Source organism: Bufo bufo, chromosome 2 (genome assembly GCF_905171765.1).
Source record: "Bufo bufo chromosome 2, aBufBuf1.1, whole genome shotgun sequence".
NCBI classification, from domain to species: Eukaryota; Metazoa; Chordata; class Amphibia; order Anura; family Bufonidae; genus Bufo; species Bufo bufo.
In genome coordinates this window covers 287,358,370-287,372,716 of record NC_053390.1, presented here as the reverse complement: position 1 = coordinate 287,372,716, position 14,347 = coordinate 287,358,370, and the positions used below count along the sequence as shown (strand labels likewise).

General features: G+C 46.5%; 1 protein-coding gene across 2 annotated transcripts in view; it reads left to right on the top strand.

Moving 5' to 3' along the window:
• RHBDD3 (rhomboid domain containing 3) overlaps nt 1-14,347 on the top strand; it is a 44,970-nt gene that overhangs the window by 8,463 nt on the left and 22,160 nt on the right. For both annotated transcript variants that reach the window (XM_040420269.1, XM_040420270.1), the window contains exons 3-5: nt 1,105-1,488; nt 8,853-8,997; nt 9,627-9,872. In XM_040420269.1, coding sequence (XP_040276203.1) covers nt 1,105-1,488; nt 8,853-8,997; nt 9,627-9,872 — 775 coding nt within the window. The remainder of the gene's footprint in view (nt 1-1,104; nt 1,489-8,852; nt 8,998-9,626; nt 9,873-14,347) is intronic.

Genomic DNA, 14,347 nt, shown 5'->3' with positions numbered 1-14,347 from the left:
ATAAAGAGAAGGCACGCGCCGTGCACATATGCTGTCTCCGGTCTCTCTTCCTGCTCACTGCTGCTATGTCTATGGCAAGCAGGAAGAGAGAAGGGAGATGGCACGTGACACGGCGCTTGCTTTCTCTTCTTACAGCTGATCGGTGGGGGTGCCAGGTGTCGGACCCCCATCGATCTGATTTTCATGACCTATCCTAGCCATCTCTCTTGCTGCTTGCCACGGCTAAATGTCTGCGATCGGCATTACCGCCGGTCGCGGACATTAGCTGCCGGTGTCTGCTAAAGGAAATAGCAGGCATCGCGTTGCTATGGCGCTCACTCTGCTCGGGAGTGGGCGCCATCTTTAAAGACCCATAATGTGACATAATAGTACTTCACATGTCGGGAAGGGGTTAAGTGCCCAGGAGTCGGATCTTCACTTTGAAGTGCTGTCTACTCATGCTTTTAGTGACAGCTGTAGTGGCATCTGGTTGGATGTTATAGTTGTCACTCAGAGCACATGGGAAGGGCTGGGAAGCAGCTTAAAGGGGTTCTGCACTTTGTTTTAACTGATGATCTATCCTCTGGATGGATTATCAGCATCTGATCGGTGGGGGTCCGACACCCGGGACCCCCGCCGATCAGCTGTTTGAGAAGGCAGCAGCGCTCCAGTAGCGCCGCGGCCTTCTCACTGTTTACCGCCGGCCCACTGACGTCACGACTATTATCAACTAGCGTGGGCGGGGCTAAGCTCTATTCAAGTGAACAGAGCTTAGCCCCGCCCACGCTAGTTGATACTAGTCGTGACGTCACTGGGCAGGCGTTAAACACTACTGGAGCGCCGCTGCCTTTTCAAACAGCTGATCCGCGGGGGTCCCGGGTGTCGGACCCCTGCCGATCAGAAGCTGATGATCTATCCAGAGGATAGATCAACAGTTAAAACAAAGTGCAGAACCCCTTTAATGTAGAGAGCGCATCACAGTGAAGGTCCACCTGTTGTCAGCAGTTTTGCATGGTCAAAACCACCGACAGACTCCCTTTAATGATATCACTATACATTGAATTTATAGGCATCCCTTAAATATAATACTGACATTTTATGGAGTTTTTTCATTTTTTTTTCCAGTGCATCGGCTATTCACACATGTGCTGTGTACCTCAGACAATTTGCTGTTTTTATTGTCATTGGTTCTCTTTCCTCTCCTGTTCTGGAGGATGGAGGAACGTCTTGGCACCTTATACTTTCTGCAGTTGTCCTGTCTCTGCACACTGTGCTCTGCCATTCTTTACCTTCTGACATCCTTCCTTCTGCCTCCGCCAGCTGTCCCTGCATCTGGATACCTTGCTACCCAGTTGTCGCTATTGGTAGCTAAGCACAAAACTGTCGGTTGGAGATTTGGCAAAAAGATTTCTTTTTTGTTGCCTTATGGGATCCTAATAGTCACTCAGCTGCTTTTTCCAGAATCTTCTCTTCTATATCATATCTGTGGAATAATCAGTGGACTGGCCAGTATCCTTTCAAGTGAAATTTGTAAAGACAAGTATTTGGTCAGATTTTAAATTAATTTTTGTTAATATTATCTTTATTATACTTGTATTATTGTAAAATCCAACATATGCTCCTCAACACCGAAATTGCAATACCAAGAAGGATAAGCTGTAAGGTTATGCAAATCGAGAAAGTAGCAGGTGTCGCTAAGATCTGCAGGTGATCAAATTTTCAAGCACATAGCTCCAATCTGTGACATGTGGGAGGGGCATAAAAGCCAGATTGAAAGTAATGTTCTTTTGCCACATAAAACCTCAATAATTGGATCAAGTCGTGTGGGATAACTGTGCGATGCCTCCTGGTTGTCGTCCTGCCACTTATGACCACTTATCTCAAACTAAGAGGGATAGAATCGGAGAAGCCTCCCTTAAATGAGACAATGATGATTTGCGTGCCCATGTACATTCAGCATAATAGAACACACCTCAGACAACCATTAATAACCTCAATGATAGCCTGCCGAGATAAAAATCCATTTTTATCATTTGCATGTCATTAACGTGTCTATTGATCCTATGATTTCCATAATTTCAAGACTTTTCCTTCTAGGTATTGCAATTTCACTGTTGAGGGGTGTATTTATGCTTTATTGTATATAAAAGATAAAATATATACTTCCAACCATCCCACCCCCACATATTAAATTCTAGGTAGTTTGATGTTTAATAGCAGCCAATATACACCCCTCCAACCCGGTTCTTCCCTAGTTTCCTCTTGTTGATGTCTTTGGGGGATATTTATAAAAGCTTTTATGCCACTATTGTGGTGTAAAAAAAGTTGCAAATTATGATGCACGCCAGATTTGCGGCGTAATTTATGACTTTTAAGCTTCTCACCACTTTTTTGAAGTGGCAAGAAAGGGGTTGGGACTTATGAAGAGGGGCATGGCTTTGTGTGATCTGTTTAGTGGCGGATTACAATAGGGACGTTCGGGTCGGCAGCCCCGGGCCCAGCACCGCTGGGGGGCCCAACGCCGACCCGAACGCCCACATACTGCGTCGGGGCACGGGAGCGCATAGCTCCCTGTCCCGTCGCCTATCACCGCCATAGGCTTCAGGCCTAGGCCTGAAGCCTATGCGGTAGTGAAATCCCGGCGCAGGCGTGCGTGATGACGTCATCACGCGCCTGTGCCGGGACACAGCACATTGACGTGTGCACGCCTGCCTCATCCCTTCGTCATGCGAGCAAGTGCCTGGCCCTGGACGGTGAGTATTTAGCTTTTCATTTTTTTCCCCCATTTTTTTTATTTTTATTTAATGTGCCTACTTTGGGGGACATGTGGGGGACGACACACAGAGGAGGACATATTAGGGAAGAGACCTCTAATACATGGGAGGGGGAATGTGGGGGCTGTGTGGGGCTAAATTATTATGGGAGGGACTACTATGTGGGGGCAAATTATTATGGGAGGGACTACTATGTGGGGGCAAATTACTATATGGGGCAGTGTGGGGGCAAATTATTATGTGAGAGACTATTATGTGGGGGCAAATTACTATATGGGGCAGTGTGGGGGCAAATTACTATGTGGGGGCAGTGTGGGGGCAAATTATTATGTGAGGGACTACTATGTGGGGGCAAATTACTATATGGGGCTGTGTGGGCCCAAATTATTATGGAAGGTACTACTATGTGGGGGCAAATTACTATATGGGGGCAGTGTGGTGGAAACAATTTTTAAAAATTTTTTTTTAAAATTCTTTATTTCTTATTTTGCAAAAGTAACAAAATTATTGCATGTTGAAACACATACATTAGAAAATTATAGTCGGATCCATGCCGACTGACATCCTGAAGTATAATCCAACAGTGCACAAACAATTACAACATGTAAGTCTGTGTTTGATATTCAGCCTATGGTGACCATAAAGCACCTTGATTCATCTAACGGGAACCATACACAAATCAAAGGGCCAATGAAGACGTGGCCACAGCATGAAAATAAAAGAAAATTCGACAAACAATAACAAGAATGGGGCGGGGGAACACAAGACAAGGATACGAAAGGAAGAGTTAAGGGGCAAAGGGTTCAAGGAAGTAAGGGGGGGGGGGGGGGTAAATTAAGTGTACATGAGTGTCCAGACGAGACTCTCAAGCCAGTAAATTCCGATACTCCGGGGTATCTTGAAAGGTAAACCAGGGGGACCACATAGCAACAAAAGCTCTGTTACCACCTTTCAAAGATGCTGTGAGTTCCTCCATTCTCCGTATCTCTTCAACCTTCTGAATCCACATTCCCACGGAGGGAGGAGAACGAGACTTCCACCTCGCAGGGATACAAGCTCTAGCTGCTATAACCAGGTGACGCAGACAGGATCGTCGAAATAAGATCAACGGTAAGTCCGAAAGAAAGAGTAAGAAAAACTCTGGTGTGTTAGGAATCGAAAAGGGGAAAATGGAAGCCAGGGTCTCATGAACAGATTCCCACAAAGGTTTGATTTTGTCACATTGCCAGAAAATATGTAGGAGGGAACCTTGGTGGGAGTCGCATCGCCAGCATAGAGGAGATGCCGATGGGAACATTTTCTGGAGACGGGTAGGGACATAATACCATCTCGACAGTAATTTGTAACTGGCCTCCTGATATTTACTTGCAATGGATGATTTATGGGTAAACTGGAGAATTCTAAGCCACTGGTCGGAGGAGATATCCTTCTGCAAGTCCTGAGTCCATTTAGCTGAGTAAGAGGGGAGATAGTCCGAACCCGGCGTTACCAATGCCTTGTATAATTCTGAGAGAGAGTGCCGATAAAGGCCGGAGCCAATACATGTCTTTTCAAAAGGAGTGAGCGCCCTATCAGACCCCTGAGAGAAAGGGATAGAAGAAAGAAAGTGGTGAAGCTGTCTTGATCTCCAAGGACCCAGAGGGCAGGGATCTGTCAGACCTAATAGTTCCGAGTAAGTAAGCCACCTACCAGAAGTTCTAAAGAATGGTGCCCTACACCTACCACTCGATCTCCACTGTGCAAACGGACCCCCCGAGCAACCCGCCGGGAAGTCCGGATGTCCCAAGACAGGGAACATCGGGGAGGGCGTTGGGGAGATTGTAGAGATCTGTTGGTACTTACGGAATTGAGCCAGGGTAGGGCCTATGAGGGGATGAGAGGAAAGGTCACTAGGAACCTTCCTATCCGTCCATGGCAGAAGGGCCAAAGGAGTCCGGGATGTGAATTGCTCAATTGAGATCCATTGTTTGAACTGGGTATGCCGAGACCAATCTACCACACGTTGAAACATAGAGGCTGCATAATACTTCCTTAGGTCAGGAATCCCTAGGCGCCCCTTTCCCTTGGCACATGCAATAAGGATCTAGACAGTCTTGAACTCTTCCCCGCCCACAGAAATTTAAAGAGGTCCCGATGTACAACAGAGAAGAAACTGGCCGGAATGTGGATAGGGAGGGTCTGGAACAAATACAATAAGCGTGGGAGGACGTTCATCTTAAAAATGGCACACCTGCCGAACCACGTATATAGGCCTTTGGACCACCTCTTGAGGTCTTCTCTGATCCGACTCAGAAGGGGGGTAAAATTCCTTGAGAATAGCTCTCGCAGATCCCTGGGAATCATTGTGCCCAAATATTTAATGGCACCTGTCGTCCAACGGAAAGGCAAGGAACCCGCCAGTTCGGCTTCTAGAGCCGATGGAATGGAGACATTAAGCGCTTCAGATTTCTGTAAGTTAATTTTCAGATTGGACAAGTTATGGAATACTTTGAATTCCTCAATTAGGTTAGGGAAGGTAACTCGAGGTTTGGTAATCATAAACATCAGGTCATCTGCATAGGCTGCTATCTTAAACTCCTTTTCTCTCACCATAAGACTAGAGATGTCAGGGTTTTTCCTTATAGTCCTCAAGAGTGGTTCTAGAGTGAGGATAAAAATTAAAGGAGATAAAAGGACAACCCTGACGTGTACCATTCCTAATCTCAAAGGGAGGCGAGAGGACACCATTAACCTTTGTGGCTGCCGAGGGAGAGGAATATAGGGAACGGATCCATGTCAATAAGGAACCCTCCACACCCACATGGTTTAATACTGCAAATAACCATGGCCATCCAACACAGTCAAAAGCCTTTTCGGCATCTGTGGATAGGAGACACAGGTTGGAACGTTGAATCTTGGCAAGATGGACCAAGTTCAAGACTTTTGTGGTGTTATCTCTCGCCTCCCTTGAGGGAATGAAGCCCACCTGATCTAAGTGTATAAGGTCCGCCAGGAATGGAGTCAGGCGGGTGGCCAAGACTTTTGCGAAAAGCTTAATGTCTACATTAAGTAGAGATATGGGCCGGTAACTGGCACAAGCGGTCGGGTCCTTGCCTTCCTTATGGACAACAGTAATGTGTGCATGAGACATGACTTTAGGGAGAGGAACTCCGGAGCTTAATTTATTCAAGGCATTGGTAAGGGGAGTACGCAGGAGGGGGAGGAATCTCTTATAATAGGAGGCCGATAGGCCATCTGGGCCTGGAGCCTTAATGGGTTGCATTGATTTCAGAGCCTCCCCAATCTCATCAGCGGTAAACGGACTGTTCAGACTCTCAAGGGCTTCACTCGGTAATTTCGGTAAATCCGACTTAACCAAATAGGAGCTCATGGCCGAATCCAAGGCCTGACTAGTTTGACTGGACTGAGGAAGATTGTACAGGTTCTGATAAAATTGGGAAAAAGCTTCTGTGATCGAGTCAGGATTGTGTAATACCGGTCCCCGTGGTGGAGTAATGCGTGGGATATAGTTCCTTGCCCTTTGTTCACGTAAGGATCTGGCCAAGAGTCTACCACACTTATTGCCATATTTAAAAAAGTGTCTCCTGCCCTGCGAAAGGAGACATTTTCTACGGGTATCTAGTTTATCTTTAAGCTTGCACCTTGCCTGTGTGAGCTCAGCTCGAACAGATTGTGCATGGGAGCGTTTATGGATCTGTTCCAGATCGGAAATGTCCTTCAAAATCTGGGAAATTTCCAAAGCCCTCTCCCGTTTACGGCATGCTCCATGTTTGATGAACTCCCCTCTAATCACGCACTTATGCGCAGCCCACACCATGAGGGGGGAGGCATCGTCTACTAGGTTTTCCTCAAAGTAGTGTGAAAGGGCCGAGTCAATACCCTGCGCCACTTCCATATCCTGAAGTAAGGACTCATTAAGACGCCATCTCCAGGACCGGAGCGAGGACAGAGGGGACTTCAAAGAGACATGCAGCATGGCGTGATCCGAAAAAGTAATTGGGTCAATAGAGGAAGAGGCAATGAGAGGTACTGCCGAGTGTCTAAGCAAAAAATAGTCCAATCTGGAGTATACATCCCTAGGAGTGGAATAGAATGTGAAGTCCTTAACCTCAGGGTTAATCACTCGCCACACATCTACCAACTGATGAGAATGAAGGAGGCTCCTGAAACGGCGAATGTAAGAGTAAGGCAGGTGAGAGGAGCCCTTGGAGACATCCACCAATGGGTCCAGGGCTACATTAAGATCCCCCCGACCAGAAGCGTGCCCTCAGCAAAGCTATCCAATTTAGACAGGATTACCGTAAGGGCTCTCAACTGCTTCGTGTTGGGCAAATACACATTGGCCAGGGTATACAACTGGCCCCCTATTCTTCCCTTAACGAACAAATATCGGCCATTATCGTCAGTGCTAGAGTCTAGGAACTCCCAGGGGGCGGATCTAGTAATGAGGATACTCACACCTCTCGATTTAGAATCACTATAGCAGCTATGATAAGCGTCAGGATAACAGGGGGAGCTAAATTTCGGCATAGTATCCCTACGGAAGTGAGTCTCCTGAATGAAGGCGATCTGTACCTTTTTACTCCATAGGAGCCGGAGAATGGAGGAACGCTTCTCAGGGCTATTCAGCCCGTTGGCGTTAATGGATGAAAAGGTGATCTCCGACATGGTCCGGACCTGTAAAAAACAGAAAGCAGGGGTGGGGGGATATATGAGGGGGGGGGGGGAGAGAGGAGGGGACAAACACAAGGATGGGTAAACACTACTATAGGGTAGACAAACAAATACAAACACGCCTGTAAGGCGAAGTATCAGAACCAGCTAATCCGGTTCAGATGAGATTCCAAATTAAACAAATTAACCAGTGGAGAAAGCATACCACTCTGCGACTCTCAGGTAGCCCAGAAAAAGAGCCAACCAAGATTCACGGACCTAGTGGGGGGTGAAGAAGAGCACTCAGTAAAGCTGCCCTTTCCCCCGGCCCAGTAATTAAAGCAACAACAATACCGAGTAAGGGATGGGTTACAAGGAGCAGGCCGCTGACCCTGAATCACAGGGTATAAATGACAGAAACGTCTAGGTAGCATCCTGCTCCCCGCACCCCCCCCCCCCCCCCCACTCTGGCACAATATCAGGTATTGTGGTCAAAGAGCATGGGTTACACTCAACCCTTATAAACTAGAGCTATTTGAACCAAGAAGTCCTCTATCCAGGTGAGTGTGGGGCTGAAGGACGAGCTTGACGGAGACCATCAGACAGGCGTGGGGGAGGCCCCCCCATTGGGGTTGAGAGAATTGGAACATCTTGCCAATCTGGTAGGGAGATGAGAGGGCAGTCCAGGAACCGACTAAGCTCACCCGCCTGGTCTGGAGAGTGTAGAGCAAACGAGACACCATTCTTGCGGATGATTAGGTGAAAAGGGTGGCCCCAGCGGTACGTGGCCCCGGCATTTATGACAATCTGCAGGAGGTTTGAGCGTGCGCCTCATGAACAGAGTTCTCCTTGACACATCAGGTAGAAGTTGGATCTGGCATCCTCTGAAAGGGATAGGACCCTGTGTGTGTGTGTGTGTGTGTGTGTGTGTGTTTGTATTTGTATGTATGTGTGTGTGTATGTATATATATATATATCTCTATATATTGTGACACAGTGAGAGGTTTGGTCTGGGAAAACAGGTATTTTTCTCCCAGCATGTGCAGCTGGGCTGATTTACAGCTAGGTGAGGTCAAATACCGGACCTGATTTTAAGTGCCGTCCGGGTTTTGGCAGCACCTGGCTGTCCTTAAATAGACAGCTGGGCTCAGAAGCCAGGTCTCTGTGTTGGGATCTGGGAGCCTTGTGTCTGGATGAAGGTGACTTTTTGTTTGAATATAAATGTTTTTTTTGTCACTTGCCTAAAGTGTGAATAAAACACTGAACTGTTTGATCTAAAGAACTTGTTGCCTCTATACTGCGTCCGCTAATCCTGTCTACCAGAGCGAGTCCCCTATATATATATATATATATATATATATATAAACAGAGAGAGATTAGTAGCAGTGTATAATGGATGTAAGCAAGCTCAGTTTCTTGGAGATATTCCTTACAGATAGCCTGCAGGTCGTGCTGGATTACTCCATCACCTAGAGCTGCCATTTTCTAGAAGGCAGGCACTGGACAGCATGCACCTCTGCGACTGCTTGACATCTTTTAACCTGGCACGGTTCATTCCAACTCAAGAGGAAAGTTCTGCAGCACAGGAGCGGTAGGTGACACATACATTAAAGAGAATTTATCACGTCCCCCGAACCCTGTTAAGTGCAGTACTACATGAATAGCGCAGCTACCCCTGACTCCAGATTACTAGTGCCCGATTCACATCACACTTTTGCCCTATGTTTAACATATACGTTGGGGGGTAAAAAAAGAATGTAAAAATATAGTTCACTATGCTCTTCCATCCTGCAGAGTACAGCAAAAAATGTACATTTAAAAGTGCAACTCTTTAGTGACTGTTGTAACTGTATGGCATTTTTGATGTACATAAAAGGAGTGACAAAAACATGATGTGATGTGAACCCAGCCTTAGTTATATGTCCCTGCTCACCCCTGTTCCCATGCTGTGTGCCTGCATATCGTCGCACGTTCATGAGTCCTTGCAATGTATTCCAGCATCAGTTTGCAGGAACACAACGGGGGTGTGGGGTGAGTATGGCCATATGACCTAGTGATCCGGAGTCAGGGACAGCAGCACTATTCATGTAGTACTGCACTTAATAGGACTTGGAGGAGGTGACAGATACCCTTTAACATTGACCATCTCACAGTACAAGAGATAAAAGGCTACGCAGTACCATTTCTGTTTTGACCCGGTAATATCTTTCTCTTTCTCAGACTTCCATTCTCCTACACAGATGCATATGAGTCCGTTCTCTCTAACGATTTGCCCATAAGAGGAGCAACTCGGCACACTTCAAGTGTTACCAATTTTAGAGAGACTCCTGTTTGGTTAGGAGACCCAGCATCCTTGGAAGAGGAGATGTTGGAAGCGGGTATTCTGGCTTCTCTAAGGGATTATGAGGAACAGGAAAAGCTGAAGCAGGAACCAGCCCTGAACAAATCCAGTGTGTCAGCACTAAGGTGAGATGCACAAGCTAATTACAAACTGTAAGGCTACTTTCACACTGTTGTTTCTGGGTCCGCCTGTGAGATCCGTTTCAGGGCTCTCACAAGCGGCCCAAAACGGATCAGTTCAGCCCTAATGCATTCTGAATGGATAAGGATCCGTTCAGAATGCATCAGTTTGCCTCCTTTCAGCCTCCATTCCGCTCTGGAGGCGGACACCAAAACGCTGCTTGCAGCGTTTTGATGTCCGTCTGACTATGCGGAGCCAAACGGATCCGTCCTGACTTACAATGTAAGTCAATGGGGACGGATCCTTTTTCACTGACACAATATGGTGCAATTGAAAACGGATCCGCCTCCCATTGACTTTCAGTGTAAGTCAAAACGGATCCGTTTGCATTATAAAGGTAATGCAAACGGATCCGTTCTGAACAGATACAAGCGTTTGCATTATAGGTGCGGATCCGTCTGTGCAGATACCAGACGGATCTGCACCTAACGCAGGTGTGAAAGTAGCCTTAGGCACGCACAAGATCTGATGAACATATTCTAGAATCTCAGGATTCCCAGTAAACATAGAAAACTCTGAAAAGCCTCTGGGAGGTTTTACCTTTTCATTTGAGGCAGAGCAAATCTCATGAAAATGGTCATGTTTCCCAAATTCCTCATTCTCTAGTCATTACTGTTTTACTTTACAGTTTCAGATGAGAAGATAACTAAAGTGAAAGTGGCACATGGCACTACATACAGATATACAGCATCAAGCATCTGAGACAGCCAATGCGTCCAAAACTGCATTGATTATTTAAAAAGTTTTTCCGAGATTATGATACTGATGACCTATCCTCAGGATAGGTCAACAGTATCTGGTCAGTGGGGGTCCATCACCTGGGACCACGCTGATCAGCTGTTTGAGAAGGCATCGGCGCACCTGCAAGCGCCGCAGCCTTCTCGCAGTTTACCAAGCACAGCACCGTACATTGTATAGCAGCTGTGTTTGGTATCGAGCTCAGACCCATAGAAGTGAATGGGACTGAGCTGCGATACAATTTATAGCGCTGTGCTTGGTCATCAGTATCAGATTGGTGGCGGTCCTACACTCTGCACCCAAGGACGGAGCCTTCTATCCACTGCATAAATTCAGCTGCCCAAACAGCTGATTGAGGGGGTGCCAGGTGTTCTATCCTGACAATAGGTCATCAGTATTTAAATCCCAGAAAACCCCTTTATGATATATGCATGGGGTGGCTTAGGTGACTTTGTTCTTTCACTAGTGACCCGCCTTTTTGACGCTGCTGCAGGCCCCCCATGATCAATCATCTTGATGTTGACTTCCGCTGTGTGATAATGTGTTCCTGACACACATAGCTAAGAGAGCCGTAGTCCAAGCCGGTTAGCAGGATACAGATAGCATTTACAAGACGTACAGTCTTAAGGTACCTTTACATGAGCCGATTATTGCGTAAATGATCGTTAAATCGAGCAAAACTGTACGATTAATGAGCAGTGTAAAAGCAATGAACGAAAGAGCGGCAACCAATAATCAGTAGATTTCTCATTGGTCTGATTGTTTTTGTGGGCACAAACGTGTAAACAGGAATCGTTCACTGCACACACGATTACAGACGATTACACCGTGGGTGTGTTTAAGCACGCCACTCAAGTTATCGCTTGGTGTAAATGCAACAGTCTGCTTTACAAACGATGGAATATGCGATCGAAAATATGATTTTGTGACTAATAATCGGCACGTCTAAAGGGTCATTGTTGAAAGGTTCACTACGCCAGGAAACGACCTGTTCGTCGCTGAATCATACCAATCATCTAGTCGTGTAAAGGTACCTTAACGGGGTTTTGTCACTTAAGCAAGTGGCATTTATCATGTAGAGAAAGTTAATACAAGGCATTTACTAATGTATTGTTATTATACATATTGCTTCCTTTGCTGGATGGATTCATTTTTAATTTTTTGGTTACGACCACCCTACAATACATCAGCGGTGGTCGTGCTTGCACACTATAAGAAGATAGACGAGGCGGCAGATCATAATGAGGTCGTTATTATGGGGGACTTCAACTACCCAGATATAGACCGGGAAACTGAAACCTGAAACAGGTTCTTGGCAATAACCAAAGACAATAACCTTTCACAACTGGTTTCAGAACCCGACTAGAGGGATGGCCATACTGGACTTAGGGTACTTTCACACTTGTTTTTTTCTTTTCTGGCATAGAGTTCCGTCCTAGGGGCTCTATACCGGAAAAGAACTGATCAGTTTTATCCCCATGCATTCTGAATGGAGAGCATTCCGTTCAGGATGCTTCAGGATGTCTTCAGTTCAGTCATTTTGACTGATCAGGCAAAAGATAAAACCACAGCATGCTACGGTTTTATCTACGGCCCAAAAAACTGAAGACTTGCCTGAATGCCGGATCCGGCATTTTTTTTCATAGGAATGTATTAGTGCCGGATCCGGCATTCAAAATACCGGAATGCCAGACCCGTCCTTCTGGTCTGCGCATGCGCAGACCGAAGAAAAGGTGGAAAAAAATAAATGACACCTGAAAGACGGATCCGGCATTTCAATGCATTTTTCTGACTGATCAGGCATTTTTAAGACTGATCAGGATCCATCAGTTGGCATACATTTTGCCGGATCCGGCAGGCAGTTTCGGCGACGGAACTGCTTGCTGGATCACTCTGCCGCAAGAGTGAAAGTAGCCTTAGTATTAACCAATAGACCTGACAGAACAACAGATGTGCAGGTTGGGGGGACACCTGGGAAATAGTGACCATAAAGTAATAACCTTCTAATTGTCATTCAAAAGAGTGTTTCTTCAGGGAGGAACAAAAATACCAAACCTTAAAAAAGCAAAATTTAGCCAACTAAGGCTAGTTTCACACTTGCGGCAGGACGGATCCGACATGCTGTTCACCATGTCGGATCCGTCCTGCGGCTATTTCGCCGTGCCCCCAGGCCGCCGCTCCGTCCCCATTGACTATAATGGGGACGGGGGCGGAGCTCCGGCGCAGCACGGCGGTGCACGGTGAAAGCCGCCGGACTAAAAAACCTGACATGCAGTAATTTTAGTCCAGCGGCCTTAAGCCGTGCACCGCTGTGCTGCGCCGGAGCTCCGCCCCCGTCCCCATTATAGTCAATGGGGACGGAGCGGCGGCCCGGGGGCACGGCGAAATAGCCGCAGGACGGATCCGACATGGTGAACAGCATGTCGGATCCGTCCTGCCGCAAGTGTGAAAGTAGCCTAAGAGAGGACATAGGCCTAACTAACATCCTAAAATCTAATTGTGAGAGGTACATACTTTATGGGAATAGAAGGTTAAGGAACAATAAAAAAAAACTATGTGGATAAATAGAACTGTAAAGAAAGCAATAAATGACAAAAAGAAAGCATTTAAATCACTAAAACAGGAGGGTAGCGAGGAAGCACTGAAAAACTAAGTAAAATAAATAGAATATGTAAAAAACAAATAAAAGCATCCAAACTAGAGACCGAGAGATTAATTGCCAAAGAGAGTAAAACTAACCCTAAAATGTTCTTTGTAACGGATCTCCTGGCACCCCGACTGGGTACCTCCATTGATGGATGCTCCTAGTGCTTCCCGAGGACTCCAAGCACTTCACTTGACACCGTAAGCACTGCCGACCCCACGAACCGCCACAGCTTGGTTCGGATCTCGCCATCTTCGACTCACCCTGTACCTATGACAATGCTTCCAGGTTCCAGTGGGTGCACCTCTCTTCCTTCAGAGAAAGCGATACAGAAACAGCTCTTACAAGAGCTAGGGATTATACTCTGGAGAGTATAATGATTATAGCAATCCCCAGAGTGTAGTTCTCCAATCCCCTAAACATGAGCCCAGACTTCGCGAAGGATAGAACAGGACACTTTAATGGGGCAACATGTCAGCCTTTTATACAGGTCTTCCAGCAAGGGACACTCCCACGGGGGACCTTGTGGAAGACTGAGACAGTTTCTTACGTAAACCAATCACATGCAGTTACAGACAGAAAACACCCACCTGTGATACAATTAACCAACACAATGGGATAACGTAATTACTCACAGGCAGAAGCTACACACTTTTCCCTTTTTAGAATAATGAGCTGGGGTGGGGGGGGGGTCGGTGGTCGGTATATTCCTCTACCAAACTAATAAAACATAACATGACCTATAATACTCCACACATAAATCAGGGTTAATAGTTCCTTGTAACCCCAAGAGACTGAAGGGGGGGGGGATCTCCATAGTTCTGGGTCCATAGTCCGTAGGAAGGAGGCTATCCCTCAGGCCTCTCCAGCAGCCCCAGTGACGGTTCAGCCCGTCACATTATTCAATTTATATAAATGGTAAAGAGTATAAATCTGAAGGTGTCGGCCCTTTACAAAGATATGAGAGGGGAGTTGCTGTCACAGTCCCTCCCGTGACAGAGGTGAAAAGATCGGATAGACTTGCTGCACGTGAGGCTG